The 24,576-nt window shown below is 31.6% G+C and overlaps 1 protein-coding gene across 10 annotated transcripts in view; it reads right to left on the bottom strand.

Annotated features, from left to right (window-relative positions):
* LOC129952972 (uncharacterized) overlaps positions 1-24,576 on the bottom strand; it is a 141,520-nt gene that overhangs the window by 4,729 nt on the left and 112,215 nt on the right. For 7 of the 10 annotated variants that reach the window (XM_056065963.1, XM_056065962.1, XM_056065967.1 and 4 more), the window contains 3 exons: positions 14,421-14,447; positions 529-585; positions 69-266 (listed from right to left, as the gene is read on the bottom strand). In XM_056065963.1, the coding sequence (XP_055921938.1) occupies positions 69-266; positions 529-585; positions 14,421-14,447 (282 nt within the window). Of the gene's footprint in view, positions 1-68; positions 267-528; positions 586-13,105; positions 14,385-14,420; positions 14,448-24,576 lie in introns of those variants that run through there. The other 3 variants (XM_056065972.1, XM_056065968.1, XM_056065971.1) reach the window with 2 other exon arrangements.

Consider the following 24,576-nt stretch of genomic DNA (forward strand, 5'->3'; position numbering starts at 1 on the left):
CTACCGGAAGTGAATAGAAAACAGTGTTTTTTTTATGGCCATGTTACAAAACTTGAATCAGATTTTACCTTTCGTTCGTTGTCGGTAATGTTCTCGGCACTACGTGCCTTCCTGCAAAGTACACTCTGGGAACCGTGTCTTCGAAGGAATTCGATTGAATCGAATCCACGGCCCTCGGATGAGACAAATATTGCTGAATTAATTCTACTCCGAGTGCATCTTTCCGCAATGCTTGTAGATGGTTCCTCTTGAAGCAGATGGAAGTGCTGTAAAGGTTTTTCAAAATTAAATATTAAAATCATTATTGATGCAGCTTGATAGTGTTTTTGAGGATTTCTTTTTTTCATTTTAAGTTTGAAATTAAGGCAGGTAGATAGATATACTAAAAGAAAAGCTGTTTATTTAAGACAGATAAAATAATGTTGAAGGACAAAAATGTATATTGTTGGAACTCTAACATATCTACGAGCAGGCATATGTATTTAAAGACGACTGTAGGTACGGAAATATCAGAGATTGGGAACTTACACGGCTGTTCAAATGAAGTGGTTGATATGTTAAAGCTCCACAATCGGCGCCATCAAACTGAAATGAAAATTAAAAACCAATTTGGTCCGTATGAAATTTTAATAAAATTTTGTATTTACAGTGTAGATAGAAACATATACATATATAAAAATGTTGGTCTTTGTAATTTTGTTTGTAAGGTTTTAAATTTTTTGATTGCTGCAATTGCTGTCCAAATTTTCATACATAAAAGTTAACGACACGGACACTGTGGAACTGGATATTACCTTCTACGTTTTCGACAAGCAAAAGTCTTTTATTTGAGGTACATATAAAATAAGGAGGAATGTTTTGCCTTTTTTTTATCTGCCAAAACTCCCAGTTCTAATTTCTTTTTTATGTATTTTTATTTTTAATGTGCACTTTTAAACAGAAATGAAATTGTGAGAAATTGTCAGTCTTGTGAAAAGTTAACGAGTAGAAGTTATGGATGTAGAGTAGACAGAAATAAAATGCGTGGTTTTGTGCATCAGTACAGGTACTTCAAAGCTTACTGCTATAATCAAAGCGATTTTATTACAAAAAGGAAGGTTCTTAGCTATGTCATGGGTCATTTTTAAAACATCGTCATGTTGCTTTATTTATTACTTAAGAAAAAGTGAGGGTGAATGCAAAAAAAAGCGTGAAGCGGCCATAAATTTGGTCTTCATGTATATCCTTTAGCTTTAAAAGTACCTACCAGGTGGCGCAAAAGTTGTTACAGAGCGAAAAAGTCAACATTCATCCCAAGATAATAACATAATTTTTAAAAATGGCGGTAAATGTCAGCTACTTACTTTGACATTTATGAGCTTAGACATAAATCGCCATTGTGAACTACATTGCCGACACTACATAAACAAGAATCATACAGCCCTATTCAAATGGATCGTATATTCGATTACCTTTCACCTTAATTTTGCATTCTGCCATCCATGGGTGAACTACATTATCCCAAACCAGTTTGAAATTTACGTAAGAAAATGTTGGAAAAAGTGTTTTGATTCATGAAAAAAATTAAGTTTAATCAATCCACCCAAGCTGAATAAATTGTTTCATTTGTGTAATTATCGGAAATGGACAGTATTGGACTTTTTATTTCAATTGTAAGTAGAGAAATAAGAGAGTTCTCAAACAGAGACCTTCGGAGAAATGTTAGAAAGTAAAAAAAAACTTAATTATTTCACAATTTTAGGAATACCAAAAACATTTGGATAAATAAAAAAACTTTATGATATGTATTGGGTTTTTTTGAATCGAACTCATCGTCACAGCGAAACGATTCAATTTCAAGAAATTGTTCAAATTGTTCCTTGTGTGTCGTTCTTCCCCAAAAAATGATATTGATCTTTTATTTTTAAAACAAATATTCTAAATTAAGAAATAAAATCGTTTTTACTTAAATTTTGCTGATTTTTGTTAAACAAACCAGACATCAAATGAAAAATCTGCTACATTTCATTTGCGGATCTGAATCAGCGTTACCGCTTCTCAGAAAAAGTGGAAGTAGATTTTACGAAAAAGTGAAGTAGATTGAGAAAAATTGTAGTAGATTTCAAAAGTGAACTTTTTCAAATTATTCTAAATACTTTTAGATTAAATTATTTCAATGAAAACAAATAATAACAAAAAGCTAGAATTATTTAAGCTTTCATATCATGTAATTAAATATGTTAATGTAACATTTCTTAAATTAATTTTTGGTTGTTTGGGTCTGTTTTGGTCAAATGAAATGACTTAAGGATGTTTTGATTGCAAAGTACGAGTGAAAATCGTTTTTAAATTTTAGTTTAAAAATACTTTTGGTATGAAGTTTTGAACTTATTATTAGACATCCTGCATTTCACTTTAGTAAAAAATTATGACCCATTTTCAAGATATCAAATTTCTAAAAAAAAATAATCTTTTCTTTTTAAAATAAAAACAAAAACAATGGCATTTTTGGTCATCAAATGTTATTGAGACAGTATACGAGCTTTTCAGAAAAAAATAGTTAAGTTCTTGAGAAAACTTAAAAACAAAATAACAGTTCAATATTTTTTTATATTGAAAGGAGCCAAACTAAGAACAAACATTTTAGCAAAAAGTAAAAAAAAATCTATCAGTTTATTTTTGATAAAATTTGAATTATCGGTTTTTGACCGTACGAATTTGTATTGGGACTACTGATCTTTTTAGTTAAAAAAAAAAAATAGGAAATACATACAGACAAACCGACGAAATCGGGTGACATGATTTTTTCGAAGGTTAAACTAGAGTACTTAGATAAACCGGAACCTAACCGCAAATGCAAAGACTCAAGCGATTTTAAATTCTCAACAAAATTTTGAGACTAGACACAAGAGTGATAAGGAAATAAAATCCACGACTGGGTCGCACGAACTTGCTCCTGTATAAAAAGAATCTGTTTTAAGAAGTACCTATATAAGATTTAAAAATATACCTGTAAAATAAGTTTCTCTACAAATATATAAATGTCATTTGATTTGTCAAAAAACTCATTTCATCCCGAAAAAAATAAAAAATACTTGAAAGCATACTTAACGAAAACAATTGTTTGTGTATTCAACTAGTTCGTTCAAAGCTTTTTTAATTTCATATTAGAAGGACCAGGATGTAAAGTAAATTATCTGAAGATAAGAAAGAGAAAGAACATGTGTGTTTAAATTGTAAATCGATCGCCTATTGGTTGTGTAGTTAGGCAGGTGTCTAAAACGAATAAAGAATAGTTCATTGGTGTGATCTGCCATGTTTATGAAAATAATGAGCGAATGTTATTAGTAGGTAGAAGGTACTTAGTACAATCCAATCACATTCCTTCTTTAATACAAGTTTTTAGCGCAAACATGGAGTTATCACGTTCAGTTTATTTTTTTTTCGTTAAAGTACAAGAAATTGCTATTCATGTGTTGCTTACAGTCAGGCTCTTGTACGTTTTGGATTCTGGTTATGAAGTGACACGTAAGCAGTAGTTGTAGAGGCTGTACGTAACACCTTTACTGGTATAATGTGTATTTATACTTTGAAAAAGTTATTCTAATATAAAATACATTTTATACTATATTAAGATTCAAAATTTTATTCGAAAAATAAGATTGTTTTCAAAAATTTAAATCCCATTTTATAAACCAAAAAATCCCTGATATTTCAATTTTTTTTTTTTGAAAATCGTTAAAGCGTTTTTTTTAAATTAATTTTTTATAATATATAAAATTTTTCAATTTTGTTTGAATTTCGTAAACAAATGTTGAACGGTTTTTGATATATAGAATTTTGAAAAATAAAAATTTAATATTTTTTTTTAAATCCAAACATTAAAAAATAACATTTTTGATATAAGAGCTTATTCAGAAAAAAAATTATTGAAATCAGTTCATAAGTTGCTGAGAAAATTAAAAAACAAAATAACGGTTCTATGAGCGGTACCATTCCTGAGCAATACAAAAACACGTTTTTCTTATTCAAATAAGCAAAGTTAAAAAATAAAATTTTACAGAAAATTAAAAAAAATCTATCGATTTGTTTATGAGTAAATTTGAATTTTCGTTTTTTGATCAAAAAAAAGTATGGGGGCCACTGTTAGTTTTAATCTTAAACAAAAATATAAAAAAAACGCCTAACGCGAATCTGTTCAAAACCTTAACTTCCAAGTTTGAACTCAATCGACCCAATGGTTTAGGCTGTAGGAGCGTGAACAGACAGACAAAACCGACCGGACGTAATCGCGGGACCCACTTTTTTTCGACTTCTCTACCATCGTAATATCACGTTTGATTACAATCTCAAGTTCGAAATTTTGCACGAATACAAAACTTGCCATATACATAGTTCCTATGTGTCGCAAGTAAAAAAGGACTAGATTCAGTGTATTTTTATTAAAATTGAAGTAGGCAGAAACATAGACCTTAAAATTGAAGCAGATTTTAATATTTTGATGATGATGCCAAGTAGGAAGTAGATTTTAAATTTATTTGAAAAAAGAAATATGCATATCTACTTCAATTGAAGTAAAGTGGTAACTCTGACTGAATTGTATAGAATGAACGCGTTCACGTGAATAGAAGAATACCGACAGTATTACCGACGTTACCGACATACACAGATTAACTTCGAATGAATAGCAGAATAGTGATCAGTGAAAATTCAAGAAAAATTCCCTCCGAAGGATAGCAGAATAGGACTGATACTTAAAAGCTAGCAAATATACATTGTGGAATGTTTGTCATCATCAAAATTAAAACTAAGAAGTTTTCAAAACTTTTCAGACTGTCTAGCAATAATGTTAAATAATTATTGTATATTGTGTAGTAATTTCTGAAGGGTAGAAAACCCTACAGAATAAAATAAACCCTTAACAAATTAAGTCTATAGAACGACAGGAACATAAATGCAAAGTAATATTTATCCTTCAAAAAAAAAAACACAAAAGAGAAAGTGATTTTATGTTGAATGGAAGAGAGGTACTTGTGTTGTTTTAAGGTTAAGTCCTCCCATATTTTATACGAGATACTTAAATGCCATTGTTTCTTTTTCTTTTTGATTTCTTTTGTTTTTTTTTTGTTTTGTTACTGCAAATGTCTACAGCTTGTTGAAAGTTAAAATTATTTGTTATTGTAATTTATGAAGATGAAGATACTTGGGTTGTTTTACAGCCCTCAATGCCTAAGTAGGGAAGAAGTCAAGTTGACCATAAAAATAAACTTATCGTTAAACAATTGAAAGAGAGAGAGAGGCAAAAATAATAAAATACTGATTGTAGATTTAATTCAACATGTCTGAATTTTAAAGATAATTTTTTTTTTTTTTTATTATAACGTGTCTTTAAATTTCTTTTTCTTCAATTTTGTAAATGAAGGATTTATAAAAGTCTGCTTGGGGTGTCGTTAATTTTTGTTTTGAAATTTGTTGTCACGAAAAAGTTTTTGATACTTAAATATTTAATATATTGCAACAATATCTTATTGTATGATTCATACACCGTTGGTTTCATGAAATTGATTAAACACACGATATACCTTTCTCCAAAGTTTTTACCTTTTGAATTGCGTGCAACTTTAGCAAACAATACAAATAACAACTTTTTGGATAATATTAAAAATGCAAGAAGATTTTAAGGAATTTTTCCGATTGATTTAGGTTTCTAAATCAAACGAATTTATTTTTACTTTACATTAAGAAAGTTATTTTAATCAGAACATTTATTAAACAAAAATATGAATCTTTCTCTTTCAATTACGTTTCTAAATCAAGGTCATAAATTATGAGCTGTAGAAGACAAGGTACCAATTTGTAAGCCCTGGTGCAGTGATGCAGCGATACTGCATTTAAGCTTTACAGTACTCAAAATCTACTTGACTGGTGCATTCACACCTGTTTTGACGCTGCAGCATCATTGCAGCGACTGCAGTGAAGATTGTTTGCTGAGTGAAAAATTCACATGTGTACATTGCACTATTGCGACACCAAAGTGTCAGCAAGAGTTAAAATGACAGAGGTGTGCACCGGGGCTAAGCTGTGAATACAAAGTGTGACGTGTAAACGGACTTCAATCATTCGCTATTTAGTAGTGAATATTTAGATGTAATATTAAGCACTATTCACATGAGCACGGCCAACGACCAACGAATGAACGAATATTCGTCGATTTTGACATTTCTTTCACATGAGAGTTTTTAATTCATTGCTAATGAAGTTTGACTTTGACAATTGTGCCACAGCCGAACACCATTCACCACCGAAACCAAAACAAGAATGTTTTTTTTAGGTAAAGTACGCGTGATTGTTTTATTGGTTGCGAGTGTGGATAATGTGGAGTGGGATTAAAGTTTGACAGTTCGTATCAACTAAATTTTTTTTCGCGACGAATAAATTTGTTTTCTTAAAATACGAACGAACTATATTGCTATCGTTTTGTAAAGAATTTGTGTGGAAATATGTCTTCAAACGTATATAAACTCACAATTTGTAATTTATTCGTTGGCCGCGCTGATGTGAATACTGCTTTATTTTGATTGAATTTTAAGTATCCAATTGGAAAGCATTTTTTGTATTTAAAGTTGGTTTCTAGAGAACTCTTTTGTAATTTTGAATTGGCTTGACGGGAAGGGTAAAAATCACTACATTTGTACAGCTTCTTATAGAACTAAGTTGGGAGACCAAGCGGAGACCAAACTAATTGACTTTTATTTTGAAAAATAATCATGAAGGGAATGTAGAAAGCATTCTTGCAAATGTTTGCACTCTAGTCAACTCGGTGTGTCACGCAGTTAAGTGTCAAGAGTTCTAAGATCCAAATTGCAAGAATTCATGCCAAGAATGTGGTACTAATGGACATTTTAGCCGACGAATAATTTAAAAAAGAGGCTGGGATGCGATCCACACTGATAACTTCCCATCCCATCTGTCAATTTGTCTTACTTAAAAGTTTGAAGGTTTTTGTGTTAGGTTAAAAAATCTGTCAGTTGATTTTTTTTTTAAATTTTAAAACTACCAACAATGTTTTTCATATAAAGAAATAGATTAGTTTGAAAATCTATTTTTTTTTAAATAGATTTTTAATAGAGAACAAGTTTTTATCAATTTTAGTAGCATTTCTTAAATTTTTACAATTTAGATGAATGAAATTAATTTGAGAGATATCAAGAACCGAACATCAATTTTTAAAAAATGTCCCTACTATTTTATGTAGCTTTTAATTGTTTATGAAAAAATGGAATATTGGATTTTCGTAAAAAAAAACTACTGAATATCAAATAAAAAAAGTTTGAAGACAACATTTTCAATTTTTGAAAAGCTATTTGAGTCGATAATAAATTTTTACCAACTGTCCATTAGATTTTTCTCAAAATTTTTCCGAAAGTTGACAACACAATTTAATATAAGTATAAATTAGTTGGAAACCAATGTTTTTAAGTTCTGAAAAGTTATTTGTGTCCAAAATCAATTTTTACCAATTTTTGTTAAATTTTCTATCAAGTTTTTATTTTTTGTAAAAAAAACTGTCAATTCGATTTTTTTTCCAAATTGTACAAAATGTTGAAAACAATACTTTTTATAAGAAAAAATAAGTTTGATGGCATAATCTTAAGATTTTGAAAAAATATTTGAGTCGAAATTCAATTTTTACCAACTTTGAGTTATTTTTTTTATAAAGAAAACTGTCAATTCGATTTTTATCAAAATTTTACCAGATGTTAAAAATGATATTTTTCGTTGCAAAAAATAGTTTTGGAGATGAAATCATTTTCTATTCGTAAAATTTTCGAGGTGACAATTTAGTTTTTTTTGAGTTATAAAAAAAACCATTAATTGAATTTTTTTCTAAAAATATACTGGTTTGGTATCACGTTACAATATATAATATAAATTTTAATTCAAGTCTCTAGCGTCATTGGTTCGTGAGATATTTAGGATTAACTAAAATGTTCACCTTTTTTTTAAACTGCTATTTTCTTGAAAAACTTCTGAATCTTTCTGCCTTATTATCTGTATAAACAAATTTATCTGAAGTCGATATCTCTTCTGGTTCTTGAGCTATGGACGACGAAAAAACGTCGCGAACGCATGGACGTACGAACGTACCAACGTACGTACACACGCACGCACAGACATCTTCCTAAAAATTTTTTATTTCCACTATAGGGACCTTGAAACGTCGAGAAATGTCAACATTTTCACTTCGAAAAATCGGACCCATTACAATAACTTCCTATGGGAAGTTCAAAATCACGGATTTAATTGTCATTCAAGCTCGAATCTGGCCTAACCATACTTTTTTTTGTGGTGTTGTGGTGGCGCAACAGTCCTTAGAGAACCAGAACCTAGTGACTTAAAAATCTCTAACCATTCCTGTGTGCGCGTCATATCAGGGATGTAGGGGACCGTCACTTTTAATGCCGAATCCAAACGGCTAACTTGAGAAAGTATTTTTCACAAAAGCAATTTCTTATGGAGCGTTTGTCTATTCCTCGCATGAGGCAGTACCCGTGAAAAAAAGCGTTTAGGTGGTACCCACAGGGATTGAACACAAGACTTCTCGCATGACATCCCTTCGCACTAAGCATCATGCCACGGGTACTACAACTTATAATTAAAAGGTTCAAAAATAGTTCCTAATTATCCTTTTTCATGACTTAAAAACTCCTTTTTATTGCAAATTAAAAGTCAATGCTTCAACTTACATAAACTTTTAAAATATTCCAAAGAAGAACCCCAAAAAAAACCCTCATCAAACCCTCCACAAAACTCCCATAATTAACTTTTGATTTATTGAATTTGAATACACTTTGACAGTTCCTGTTTTAGCTTACCACCATATTTATAAAATGATGGAAATTGAAATTTGATTGTTATAAAACTAAAGTATATATAGTAAATACTAATGTTAAGAACTTCAACAAAAATTAAATATTTCAGAATTTCATGAAACCGCAGTCGGAAAAGCCAATTGGTTGATGACTGACAAGTGACACGCAATGGTTTGCCAAAATGTAGAAAGTCGAACATAGCGTGTTATTTAATTTTATATGTGGTTTCGAGTTCGTTTCAATTTTGGCAACAAGAGTGGGGGATAAACGTTATTCCATTTCAATACATGGTATCAAGACACATAAAGTTCGAAACATCCTGACGCTATTTCAAGAGAATAAATTGTTGGTCCTTCGAAACGACCCCCTATCAAAGTGAGAACAACAGAAATAAGCTAGGGTAGTGTTACATCCTTAAATCGTTTTGATATCTGGTTAAATATAAACAAAAAATCTACTAAATGTATTGTTTTCACCGCCTCGCCTTGAGCTACATTTAAAAGATTTTCATCAATTGTCTTAAAGCCTTAAAATAAAATTTCTCTGGATAAAATCTTGTTGACAATGTTTACAAAACAAATACTTCCATTTTTTGTGTTTTGGTGCAGAAAAAATTATCGACGACCGACCGAGCGACGACGACGTCTTTCTTGACAGCCTCCTGTCAGATACTCTTATCAGTGTCTCAACCCTCATTAAACCCCCACAAATTTGCTACTCCAAGGGATTTTATATTCGTCCTTTCACAGTTTCACAGTTGGTGGTGGTATAGTTGAATTGGGGATGAAAGAATTCAATAAACAAAAATCCTTTTTCCTCTCAAGTCTGTAATGTCCACATAATATCCGTATATAGTGGTTGTGTCACATAAACGAGAACCAAAACTAAACAAACGCCCGAAGAAAATTGAAACAAAAACCAAGTAATTGCATTATAAATTACAACAATGGGCGAATCTAATCTCTATAACACTTCATCTAAAAAATCTAATAGATGACTTAATAACTTTGTTGGTCCATGCGACAACAGAGGGAGCAAGAGACCAAAGTAAATCTCAACAATTTTCCGAACATAAATTCACTCCAACAACATTGAACTTTAAAACTTTTGTACATAGAAACAGAAGTTCTATAGTGTACACAAAAATACTGATGTATGTATATTGACAGTAAACTTAATATGTAAGCTATGTTATATCTACCAAGTGCGCAATAAATATCATCAGTGACCTTTTGGAAACAACCATAACGAGGATAAATCACGTTTATAAGAGTTACTATATCCAGCGAACGAACATTGATGATGCTTGACGTCTTCGTCGTTATTCATATCAAAGTTTGTTGTTGTTTGTTTTTAAGGTAAATAATGGTTTTATGTGAAAAATAAAGTAAAAGAATTCTATCACAAGGAGAAGCTTTTCTTCTTTCTTCTTTGCGGCTGACTAGACATCAAAATACCTTTAACAGACACTTAACGTCGTATTTATTGGGTCCTCAAAGAAGACTACGTGAACACATCCCTATTTATTGACACGTTCCAACAAATGTCAAAAATGTCTCAATTATTGGATGACATCTTTGTATACAGAAGCTGGAGTAAGGCACTATTCACATGAGCACGACCAACGAATGAACCAATATTCGTCGATTTTGACATGTCTTTCACATGAGAGTTTTTAATTCGTCCCGATTGAAGTTTGACTTTGACAATTGTTTTTTTTGTGTTCATCGTTGTATTTGTTAAAAAAAATATTGATTTTATGTGCATCCATTTAATGCGAATCTGAAAATTGAAGGAGAATATGTTTAATTTATAAGACTGCTGGAAAAATATTCAGAAAAGTTCTTTACATATTTTAGGATGTCAAAAGAAACATTTGACTACATTTTACATATTTTTTCAAGGAGCCACAGCCGAACACCATTCACCACCGAAACTTAAACAAAAGGTTAAGTACGCGCAATTATTTTATTAGTTGCGAATGTGTATAATGTGGAACGCGAATAAAGTTTGACAGTTCGTATCAACTATAATTTTTTTCGCGACGAATAAATTTGTTTTCTTAAATTTATTAATATATGATATAGAAAAGTAAATGTATGCATCATAAATCAAACAGAAACTATATTGCCATCGTTTTGTTAAAAATTTGTGTGGAAATATGTCTTCAAACGTATATAAACTCACATTTTGTAATTTATTCGTCGTTCGTTGGTCGCGCTCATGTGAATACTGCTTAATATCTGCGAGGAGGCTCTTCGATGGTGCCACCTAGTGGCTCTGGTGATATTAGCTCGAGCAGATATTTTTGATATAAAACCGTTATTGTCACATTGCTGCTACGGTAAGCGTAAAGATGACATACATGGAATCTGTCAGTTGAGTGGACTTTTAGGTCTGTTCAATGTGAATTCGAAATGCAAAATGATTAAAACTTTTATTCTAGATATTTTGTTTGAATTAAATAATTCATCCATTCCCAAATACGCATTTAATTGCTTTTTTATAAAATGAAAGTAAATTGTATCATTTAAAGGGTGAGGTTTCGTTCATTCAAACAAAAATTCATTAATTTACTTCCAGTCACAGAAAATTCAATCAATTTTACTTTGAATCAACAAAGACACCAGCTTTTGGTTAGTCAGTTGTGAATTTTAAATACTTTAGTCAAAGTTTGGAAAAGTATACAAAACGAGAATCGTTCTTGTGTCATATGTGTTTGCAAGAATGCAGGTACCTCCTAGACGCATCGATTCCTTGAATTTGTTTTCATTGAGTAAGGATCGAAAAAGTGGTTGGGGAGAAAAGCAATCAATATTTTTCTAATTATTCACATCCTATAAAAACATTTTCAGACACATGTTCATACATAAATATGTACGCTATTCAAAAAACCATAAATAATTCAAGAAGAAATCAATTTTTTTTTGGAAAATTGAATTAAATTTTTCTCTGTCAAAATACAAAACGGAATACTTATATTTAACCATAATTGCGACCGACTAAAAAGGTTCGTTTATTTGTAATAGTATAGAATTCTTAGAAATGAAACAGACATTTATAGTAGATTTCGAATAATGTTCTTTTTGATGGAAATAAACTTCCGAGATATTAAACAGAACGCGGTCCGGTGGAATTGTCAGAATGTGCTTTTGCCTTACACATTTCTATACGTCAAGCAGAACGCGGTCAGCTTTCGGCGTTCTATTGACCCAGTTCTTAAATTCATTGCAGGTCTGCTTTTGCTTGCTTTTGTAATATTCTGCTACAAAAATTAATTAGCAAGCGAGCCCAAAAATATTCAATTTCAACAGCAAAATTTGGCATCAACTGTTTTGACATTTTGCACTTTTGCAAAATTCTACAGCTTTAATTTGGTTGTTGCCTTAAAGTTTTAACCACTGGCATTTATTAAACAACGTTTAATTTTATATATAACAGGAAAAGCGACGGGAGACTTTGTTTCCTGACCCAATTGGGCACGTTCTGTTGGACCAGGCCTATATTTTGTTAAACGTGCCTAAAAGAGTATTCACATTGCATTCTTTTGAAACTCTATCATTTAATCCTGCTTACACTCATTTGTGCCCATTCCCTTGCATCTTTTCTGAGAAGTCAAAATTAATTCTATCCTCAAAACAGCATTTTATTGAAGTTCTTATCACAGCAGCTTTAAAATTTGCAACAAATTTAAATTAAATTTAACAAAAACATGTTTCCAAAATACTGTAAAACTAATTGTACAAAAATAAGCATCAGAATAAAAACGTCAGCCATGTTTTATATAGTTTAATAACTCGTGTAAATTTAAAAGCGTTTTTTTTAAGGTCGTGACCACACTGAACTTATGTGCGGTTGGTATAAGAATGATCAATGTTAATAAATTACTAGAATCGTCCATTTTGAAACCGTCTTTTGTGTATTTACAGCAACAAAAGATGTGCAGTCTTAAATGTTTATTAAGTTTAAAACGTCATCGTTATTTGTAAGTGCTTCTTTAAAATTGTGGGTGATTTGAAACAAATTTTGTGGGTAAAATTTTCTATTCGACTTCTTGAGCTGTGATCGCCTACAATTAAATTGCATATTTGAATAAATGAAAATGACAGGACACATCTGACAAAAATGAAGGACACTTGAACAGGTGACAGGTGAATGTGATTCATATTTTAGGTGCATGTGCTTGTGTGGATTTGGATATAAACAATGCTCGTGAATGGTGCGGAGAATAGATGGCACAGGTTTACACTTACACTATTCGATTCGCTAGCGTTGTTTTCCTTTGATGACTCTGCCGCCGACGCCGCCGCCACCCCTACACATCCCTCATTCGGAATATAATATTTCGAATCGTGACTATCGCGACTGCCCTCACTATTTTCAACACATGAATATTGACGGCGATACAAGCGTCGCCTCTTAGTGGCGGCAGCGTTTACCAGCGGACGGTAGTGATAACTATCATAGCTGAATTGTTTCTTACGCCACTGCTCATACTGCCTGTATTGGCTGAAAAGTCGTCTTCGTTTTAATATAATTTGACGTTTTGCCTCCTGATCGAGCTGATCGAAATCGTCAAATTGCTCATCTGAAGACCTCTGCTGCATTGTTGATGATTGTTTATATTTCTGGCCAAGACTAATTGGCATTGATTGTGTTGTCTTTAAACTATGTTGAGAACTATCCGGCTGCAATTGGATTTGAGAATGGTGATCGGGTGAATCCTCAACAACACCGCCACTACTTCCAACAACATTAGCAACAGTGCCGCCACTTTTGGTGCTATGTGCTGCAGCGTGTGTAACGGCACCATCACCATGTGCTGGTTGCTAGCTCTCTACATCAGCTTTGTGCAACAGCGCAAACTGACAGCCACAGTCACGTTCCAATTCTCGGCGTGGATATTGAAAGCATCGATCGAATATACCACAGCCCTCACAACGCGGCAAGCACTATATAGATTAATGAGTGATGGAGATCAATTTTCTTTTTTCTTTTTTTTTTCAATTTAATTCTAAAGGTTTGTACTTTTTACGTTTTTTATTTTCTAAACTAAAAACAATCTAATTTATGAAGGAAAGAATCATATATATGTAATAATAAATTGAAGGACATGACAAGTATAAACATGGGTTTTATTTTATTTTAACAAATTTAACTAAGCGGAAGCAAGCAGAACCAAATCATCTAGGTATATAATTGACACATTTCATCAATTTATGGTGACAACTATAACATTCCCAATTTGTCAATCGTGGCCAATGTCAACTCGGCCTTGGATCGAGCATAGGATAGGGGTGTAACAATATAAATTTCTAACAAGGAACATTTAATTCCATAAAATTTGCAAAACAAAAAATATATTTTTTTTTGAGGTTAGGTATATTTATAATTTATAATATTTTTTTGGAATAAAGCACGTGGAATAATCTACTCTTATCTCAAGTGAAATTATTATTATTTTGGATTGTTTTAATTAAAAAAATTAAATCTATTTTAATAAAGAGATTTGTAAAAAAGAAAAATTATACAAAACTACGTGAATCGTACTGAAAATAGTTTATGTACCTGTATGAGCATGTCAGAGTGTATATTCTACAAAATCAAAAAAAGGAAAAACAAATGTAAAGATTTATAGATATAAATTTTGCCTATGTCAGAATCAACATTTAAACACTCGGTGGGAATTATATATTTTGAATATAATATGATATGATAAATTTGATGATTATGTGAGTGATTTATCTTCGTTACATTTTGTTTAACTTATTTTTACTTAAAACCAGCACTTTGGAAAATAATGAGGAGAGAGAGCGGTCAGAAATATGATTTACTTCATTTTGCTAAGGAAACTTTACCCTAAAAAGGAGAAATTAAACCCTAAAAACAGGAACCGGAAAAGAGACTTTTTTAAATATTTAAAAAGGTTGTTTTGAAATGTATTACACTTTGGGTTGGTTTCATTAAGTTTGAATATTGTTGAATATTTTTCTATAAATATCTTTGGCAGGCAGACTTTCATCCCTTAATAAAATCCAAGACTGATTCACACGAACTTGCTTTCTTTTTTTATTTTTGTGCGTGCGCTTAATGGCTGAAACACAAACACGCTTCAGCTTCGGCTTCGCCTGACGTTTACGAAATCACCCACATGAATTCAATGCATGCTATCAAAATGAAGGTTTAACCTCACGTTTCGTTTGACAATCGTAAGGAATAGAACGCAATGCTACGTAATGTGACTCCAAACGGAAGCTCTAGTTCAAATTTGTTAAACATTTGCTTTGTCTGACAGCTCTACAGCTGTAAAAAAGTCAACAAACAAAATACATTTGATTTACAAAATAAAAGAGGCTGGGATGCGACTAACTCTGATAGCTTTCCATCTCGTCTGCCGATTTGTCTTGCTTTAAAGTTTGTCTATATGTATCAATTTTTACCAAATTTGTGTACTTTATTTTATTTTTTTATGAAATACGGACTGTTGGATTTTTATAAAAAAATTACTGAATATCAAAAGCAATATTTTCTGTGAAATAAAATTAGTTTGAAGCCAATGTCTCCAATTTTTGAAAAGATGTTTGAGCCGAAAATCAACTTTTACCAAGTTTTAGCATTGTTTTTTTTTTAGAATTTAGGTTTTTGTCAAAAAACTGTCAATTCGATTTTTCTTAAAATTTTTGCGAATGTTGAAAACAATATTTCTTATAAGATAAAATTAGTTTGATGCCATAATCTCAATTTTTTGAAAAGATATTTGTGTCGAAAATCTGTTTTTACCAACTTTAAGTAATGTTTTTTTAGGCTTTTATTTTTTTATAAAAAAAAAATGTCAATTCGATTTCTCTCAAAGTTTTACCAGATGATAAAAACTTTATTTTTGTTGCACAAAACTGTTTTGGAGATAAAATTACTTTGTATTCGTAAAATTTTCTAGGTAACACATTTTTTTTTCAGTTTTTTTGATATATAAAAAAACCGTTAATAGGTTTTTTTTCAAAAAGTATATTTTTTGGTATCATGTTACAATATTAAATTTTATAAAATTTAATTCAAGCCTCAAGCGTTTTTAGTTCGTAAGGTATTACGAGTTAACCAAAACTGCTTTGGTAAAAAAACCGCTCACCCAATTTTCTTGAGAGCCCTTTCTGCATCTTTTTGCCCTTTTATTTGTATAACAAAATTTATTTGAAGTCCATATCTCTTCTGGTTCTTGAGCTATGGACGACGTCACGAACGTGTGAACGTACGGCGGACGTCCGAACGTGCGTTCACACGCACGCACAGACATCTTTCTAAAAATCTTTTATTTCGACTCTAGGAAAAATCTTTTCAATTCGACAAATCAGAACCATTACAATAACTCCCTATGGGAAGTTAACAAGGATTCCCTTTGGTTATTATAAAAATGTCATTCAAAGCAACCTCGAAGTAGGCCTATCGTAACGCAGACGAAGCCGGCCGAAGCTGAAGCGTGTTTATGTTTCAGCCATAAGCTGCTATGAATATCTGTGTAAGGAACAGCGAACAATTAAGCAGTATTCACATGAGCGCGACCAACGAACGACGAATGAATGACAAAATGTGAGTTCATATTCGTTTGAAGACATATTTCCACACAAATTCTTAAAAAAACGATAACAATATAGTTTCTATTTGATTTATGATCCAAACTTTTACTTTTCAATATTATTATTAAATTTAAGATAACAAATTTATACGTCGCGAAAAAATTGCAGTTGATACGACTTGTCAAACTTTATTCTCACTCCACATTATCCACACTCGCAATCGCACGTACTTAACCTAAAACAATCATTCTTGTTTTTGTTAATTGTCAAAGTTAAACTTAACTGCTTGAACAGAATGAGATGCAGCTGTAGCTAAGAAAATCGCTGTAGTATAAGCTGTCAATAAAAACGCTCACTAATGTAGCAAAGGTCGCCCACAATGGTGTAGCGCAGGAAATTTATTCGGGCATGTTCAACGCATATGAAATTTATATTTGAACTGAATTTGTATGGTAGCATACTATAAAAAAGTTACAAAACCAGAAAAAATTCTCAAATGCGTGCAATGCAATGCCCAAAAAAAAAGTGAAAAGTCAAAGAATGAAATGGGTTTCCCCCATCTGTCATCTCAAATGTAGCTTGTAGCGTCGCCAAAAGTTAAAGTTGAGTCAACTCGCGCTGCAGCTACTGCTACAGCTACAGCTTCTCATTGCGTCGATGTATACTATTTTCGTATCTTTAAACTTTGACAGTGCTACAGGCAACAGCTACAGCTACACCATTCTGTTCAAGCAGTAAATCGCGACGAATTCAAAACTCTCATGTGAAAGAAATGTCAAAATCGACGAATATTCGTTCATTTGTTGTTCGTGCTCATGGGAATAGTGCTTTAGAAAATAGAAAAAGATAGGAAACGTGTACTGCCACATATTAGTTTTGAATTTTTACACATCACAACTAGCATTCTACAATCGCGTAGTGCGGTTAAAGAAAGAATCTCTGTTCATACATTTTTTATTTAACTCTTTGTGACTGTTTCTACAAAACGATTCCATTTAAAATGACTCGATATAACTTAAATGTTTCACCATCTTTTGATTCTTTCTTAAAAAACAAAGGGAACAATGCTTGAATAACAAAGCTTAAGTATAATCAAACAGAACTGATGATGATTATAGGACGTCCATTATAATAAAACAACTTTTCACTGGATACTCTAACATCCTTTTAGGACAGACGAATTTTCTATGGTCGAAAATTGAATTAATCCTAAAGGTTTTTGAAATTTTCTCAATTGTAATAAGAAAACATGTGGGTACCTTAACTTTATGATTGATTCGAAATCATATAGTAACGAGCCGAGGATAATTGCAATCATGTTCGAAACGACTTCAAAGATGCTTTTCTAGATTAAAATACTATTAGTTTTCCTGACACATCTACAACTGTTCTTAATTTTCCGCACTTAAATACTATCAATTTCGTGATAAGTGAAGAAACTGTCCTGAATACAATACTATACAACTTGACGTATGTTTTAGTCCTGGTGTAGACGGTGTACAATCATTCATTTTAAAGAAATATGCTGCGTACCTAGCACATGTTATGTGTTCTTTTTAACACGTATTTAAACAACTCGCTGTTAAATTTTATCTGGAAGATAATACCAGTACACAAAAAAGGTCCTAAAAACGAAATAATGAACTACAGGCTTATTGCTAAGCTATCTGTCATACTTAAACTGTTGGAGTCCATCGTCTGTAGCGTAATTTCTTTTTATTGTAGTTCAATTATCTGTGATAACCAGCATGGGTTTGTTAAAAAGCGTTCTACTGTTACTAATCTGTTTTACTTTACGTCTTGAAAATGTGAACAAGTAGATTGTACGGGTGAGTTCAAAAATGCGACTAGTTGTACAAGCCATGCCGACAAAATTCATGGAATGCATTTATGAACAGAAAACCAGTTCATAAATGTCATCAAATTAGGAATGAAAGTATGACAAAAATAATTAAGTTTTTTCTTTGAGTTACCCGGGTTTTGGTTTTTTAGTGTCTTAACGAAATTCTTTCAAAAATTCCAATAAAAATGTTTTATTAGAACTTATTTTAAATGTTTTGAACAAATTCATTTCTATGAAGTATAAATATTATTTTTCAACTTATTTTTAACCAATCATTTTATTTTTTGACAAAAATTTAAGAAATTTTTAATTATTTTACCTACTCATCTTGTTCTGACATTTTTCTGCAGAGCGGCATCAAAAATAAAATGACTGCAGGTTTGTTGGCATTTCAGCTGTCAGACTGTTTTTTTGAACAGAGTTACCGACTGCAGTAATGCAGTGTATTTTTTTTGTATGTTGTGCGCGCACTTAAGAGGTTATGAAAACCCTTATAATGATGACAGTGCGAGCAATTAGGAAAGGAGGATAGGATTCGAAAGGAGAAACCGATGCACTTTGGTTTTGAATGTCTGCACATTGAAATGAGTGGGAAATATCGCTAAAGCATTTTTTATAAAAATAACGATAAAACAATGACAGGCATCTCGGTGAGAGAACGATCTCCTATCATTTTTAGAGCTCTTTTTTCAATTCTAGAGAAGACTCAAGTACGTTATTGGGGCTCCAGCCCAAATATGAAAGTTATACTCGAGCTTAGGACGAATAAAAGCTTTGTAAATTATAGCCAGATCAGAAGGAGTAAAAAACTTCTTGCATTCTTGAAGAAAACCTAAACACTTAGCAGCATTTTTGAACATGTCAAATTCTACACGGTTTTCGATTCCCCATTGAACAAGATCAAGATCAAAATTTAATGAGCTTATCATAAGCTGCTGTTGGTAGTCCACATCCGAAAAACAAGGATGAGAATCTAAAAACGAATATGAAAAGCAGAGGGTACTGTCATCAGCGAAACAATGTAGTGGTAAGGAAGAGCCCTGTGGCACACCAACGTTTATTTTGTGGATATCAGATTTGAACCCGTCTAATACTACTTGAATTGAACGGTCCGAAAGGTAATTTCTAAGCCAAAAAAGAAGAGATTCTTTAATACCAAAAGCACTCATTTTCGATAAGAGAGCTTGATGCCAAACTCTATCAAATGCCTTTTTAGATTTGTGAACGCAAATATTGCATTACTGCTGCATTTTTACGTTAATGAACTTACCCTACCTTTACTGATTTCAGCAAGGCCTTTGACAATGACAAATTGTGTCATAAAACATTACTTTTAAAACTAGTACAGCAAGGTTTTAATGACTATTTCATAAACTATATCTCCAAATATTTGAAAGATAGGTTCTAGTGTTAAATTTCGTAATGCGTGTTCAAGTTCATTCGCTGTCAATTCTGGTGTCCCGTAGGGTAGCCATCTTGGTCCTATTCTATTTGTTTTATGATTTAGTTTTGATCATACAAAATTCGTTTATCCTAATATATTCTGGTGACGCAAGGATGTATATTTTATTTTTTTGTGCTTGCATTTGAATGAATCATTTTGTCAAATGTTTTGAAAATCTATTTACTTTACTATTTCGTAATTTGTAATGTAAATATTCATGTTCATATTTTTCTTGTAATTATTAAATTATATTTTCTCATATGTGGTGTTTTTGAAATCGTGTGCTACGTATGTTAACATATGTTTTTATTTAAATACACGTGGGAATCATTTCACATACATGAACATAAACTAAGTACATTGTTTGATTATATTTTTTTGATAAAAACTTTCAATTTAAACACTCCCCTTACCACTGTAAGTAAAATGTGTATAGGTAGGTAAGGTAGTTTTGTTCACACCAGTTTTTCTTTTATTAATGCTACTATAAAACGCATGTCAATTTTTCCACGCTTTGTTTTATTAGTCTGTGCATAATATATAGAAATATTGCATTATAAATTTAGTTTTTTTTTGTGTGTTAGGAAAGTAATCATGATATGCATGTTATACTTCTTTAAAGAAACTTTTATGGCTGTAATATTTTTGTTTTAGTGCAGTTTTATTATTTTATTTATTTGCGATACGGGTAATGTAAGTGAACACGTGTTAGTTCGTTAATTCCCATATCTGTTCCTTACTAATGCTTTATCTTTTTATATGCAAAATAATTGGTTGTCCAGTTTTTTGATTCGATTAAGAACGCGTGCTTTAATCATTGAACACTTTGCTGCACTATATTTAGTAATGGCGTAGTTTTTACTTGTCATTGTCAAGTTACAAAAGATGATAGCTTTAAAAATGACAACTTCCCAAAAAGTGGCATATGGATTGGAAAACTCTATATTCCAAGGACACTCCTAATTTAATTCAATGTAATACTTTTTAGTTTTATTCATATAAAAATGTTCTAGCTCACCGATATAACTAGATGAGCACATACCCTTAATGCTCCTAAGAAGAGCTAACACTTTAAACCCCTCCTGAATCTGTTAACTTTATAAATTAATTTAGAAAAAAAGAACTTTCAAACATCGATAAGATTTGACATTTTACATCCTTAAAATTTAAAAAATGACATTTTGCTCGAAACAGGTTGGGTAAATCTCGTCCTAAGATCATAAAAATGATAAAATTCATAATTTAACATGATTTACCATCATTTACATCTTCAAAGAAAAATTTTCTGTTCAGTTCATATCATTTAAAAAAGTTCTATTCTCGCAGGTACATACATACGAGTAAGTACTTAAAATATTTATCATTGATTTATGTTTTCTGTCATATGTTCATATGTATATTATTTCAAAAAAGTAACTTAGGTATTAAATAAAGAGGGGAATAAGCATTTATTCATGCCTCGTCTTCCTTGACTTTGCTTTTTCCCCCACTTTTTTACCTTCAGACGGAGGCAATGTTTGTAGGCCTTGTCACAATAGATTTCTTAAGGGAATATAACTTTGAAAATATAAAATTTGTGTGGTAATTTTACCTGTGCCCTGTGATTTAAAGCTGGATTTGTTAACATTCTCCAAGTATATTTCTGGAAGAAATTTGACATAATCTATTATGCATGAATGTCATCCGGAGATTCTTTCATTGAACGAGTCAATGTTTATATTGTGACATTTCACTACGTTAATATTTTACTTGTGATACACAGACTTCCTTACCGACAGCAGAAAAGTCAGATATCCACAAATTAGCTTCAATTTACTTATTTCGTTTATAGTGAACAACTTAACGAAATGTCAATATGTATATTAATTTTTTGGCATCGAATTGAATAAATTTTCTTTAAGTTTTTTTAATTTGGTTTTAATTTCATTTGATAAGGTACAGGGTCCGGCAAAAACACCTCCCGTATTTTAAGGCGTTTATATTTAAAGCTATTTAGATTAAATGGTAATGTTTAAAATGTTTCTATTAAATTGTTTATTTATTTGTCATTGCCTTTTAAAATATGGAAGATCTTTTTATAGGACCCATCTTTTTGCCGGACCCTGTACTTATATTGGTGACGACAACCAAATAGACGACGATAGCCAACAATCCCCTTTTTTCGACTTAGACCAAGTAGAGATTGCTTGTGATATTGAAATCAGTCTACTTAACATCGCATACAAAATTTTCAAAAACCTGGATGGTTCTTATCAGTGAGGTTTTAGGAGAAGAAAATCTGCGGTCGAGCAAATATTTACATTACAGCAGATCTTGGAAAAGATCAAAGAACATCAAATCAACACCCACGATCTCTTCATAAATTTCAAGGCCGAATATGCTGATAACATTGCCTCAATCAGAAGAACTCAGTGTGATGTCAATGGGGGCTTTTGTGAGTATTAAAGCAGAGGCGGCAAAAATGGATTTACCGGATGAAGAACGCAGAAACCAACACCAGCGCTGAGATCAAACGGTTAATAACTCTTGCTAGCCGCTCTTTCTTTGAGCAATTGAGTAGCAAAGCCCTCTCTTGAGTGACTAAAGTGTCACTTTTAAGGCCATCATCAAATCCTTCCTTCTAAACGGTGCAGAAGCATGCACCATGAAAAAATGGATGAAAGCACCTTGGGTTGTTTGGAGGGAAAAGTTCTTCACGTTATCCACCGTCCGGTGTGCTTAAAAGGTAAAAGGAGGAGAAGATGGAACCAGTGCTTCGGCCCAGGAAGTCTTCGAATCAAGTAACTTCACTCAACAACGATTTACATCAACACGGTGCTGCAGTTGATCTTCCTCGTAGTAAAAAGCACTATTCACATGAGCACGACCAACGACCAACAAGTGAACGAATATTCGCAGATTTTGAAATTTTTTTTACATGAGAGTTTTTACTTCGTCGTGAATGAAGTTTGACCTTGACAAATGGTTTTTCTTTGTGTTTATCATTATTGTGTTTTGTTTTGAAAACAAACGATGGAAAAAATGCTTTTAATAAACAAAACAAGAAAAAGATTTCATGAGCATCCATTTAATGCAAATAATTTTATTATCAATCAAATTTTCTTTACCTTTTTATCCATATTTTTTCATTCTTGTTTTGGTTTCGACCATTCACCACCGAAACCAAAATAAGAATGATTTTTTTAGGTTAATTACGCGCGATTATTTTATACGTTGCGAGTGTGGATAATGTGGAACGCGAATAAAGTTTGACAGTTCCTATCAATTACAATTTTGTTCGCGGCGAATAAATTTGTTTTCTTAAATTTATTAAAATATGATATTGAAAAGTAAAAGTATGCATCATAAATCAAATAGAAACTATATTGCTATCGTTTTGTTAGGAATTCGTGTAGAAATATGTCTTCAAACGTATGTATATAAACTCACATTTTGAAATTCATTTGTCTTCCGTTGGTTGCGCTCATGTAAATACTGCTTAAGACATAACACTTTCTGAAGTGAATGTAGAACGCATGTTGTAGATATCCCAGAAGCATATACACAAAGGTGCTCTTGTAAACTCGGTGTATACCGCAGTTGATCGAGAACCGTTTTCTGATGTTTCCACACAAAATCCAATTTAAGGGCCTTGCACATGAGAGCAAACAACCAATGGACGAACAAACGTGATTTTACACATTTCAAAAAGTCAATTTCAAAGAAAGACACATTTCAATTATAAGAAACCAATTGACACTTATGTTAGGATAATAAAATTTGCATTTTGTTCTCTTAAACAAGACAATTTTGTAAAAACAATTTGGTAGTATATAGCGAATTGCAGTGTGTTTGCTACGAACTGTCAAATTCTATTCGCAGTTCACATACCATCGACACGGCAACGAATAAATTGTTCGCGCTCAACTTAACTTCAAAATTATACCACTCTGGTTTTGTTTGTTGAAAAGGGTAACTATAAATTGACAATTCGTCGCTGTCTGCGAAAAGTCAAAATTGCGTAGTTCGTAGCTCATGTGCAAGATGCATTAGGACAAAATACATTAGGGACATTTTTTGATTTAATTGGCCTCCTTATGCTTCGGAGTATATTCCACTAGAATTTTTGTTTAATTAGTTAAAAGGCTAAAGTGTACAACCCGTACCATAAATAAACCCACTACTATCCCAGTAGTTTTAAGAAAATATTCGTGCTGAAACACAAGCACTGAGCTCTAAGGTCCTACGAAGTTCTTTTTGAACTTTCTGGAACGAACCCGTCTGAACGAAATTAATTTGAGAACTGAACATTAATTTTTAACAAATTTGCGTACTATTTCTTGTAGACTTTATTTTCTATGAATAAACGGACTGTTGGATTTTTATATAAAAACTTCTAAATATCGAAAACAATATTTTCCTTGAAATGAAAAAAAGTTGGAAGATAATATTTTTAATTTTTGAAAAGCTATTTGAGTCGAAAGAAAAGTTTTACCAAGTTTTAGTATTGTTTTGTTGTTAGGTTTTTATTTTTTGTAAAAAAAACTGTCAATTCGATTTTTCTCAAAATTTTATCAGATGTCAAAAACATTCTTCTTCGTTGCACAAAATTGTTTTGGAGATGAAATCATATTTTAGTCTTAAAATTTTGGAGGTGACAAATTTTTTTTCTTTCAGTTTTTATAAAAAAAACAGTTATATTGATTTTTTGCAAAAAATATACTTGTTTGGTATCACGTTACAATTTATTTTATAAAATTTAATTCAAGTCTCTATCGTTTTTGGTTCGTAAGATTTTTAGGGTTAACAATAAATGTTCACCTTTTTTTAAACTGCTATGGTAAAAAAAAAACTACCCAAGCAATTTACTTGAGGGCCCTTTCTGCC

Source organism: Eupeodes corollae, chromosome 3 (assembly GCF_945859685.1).
Source record: "Eupeodes corollae chromosome 3, idEupCoro1.1, whole genome shotgun sequence".
NCBI classification, from domain to species: domain Eukaryota; kingdom Metazoa; phylum Arthropoda; class Insecta; order Diptera; family Syrphidae; genus Eupeodes; species Eupeodes corollae.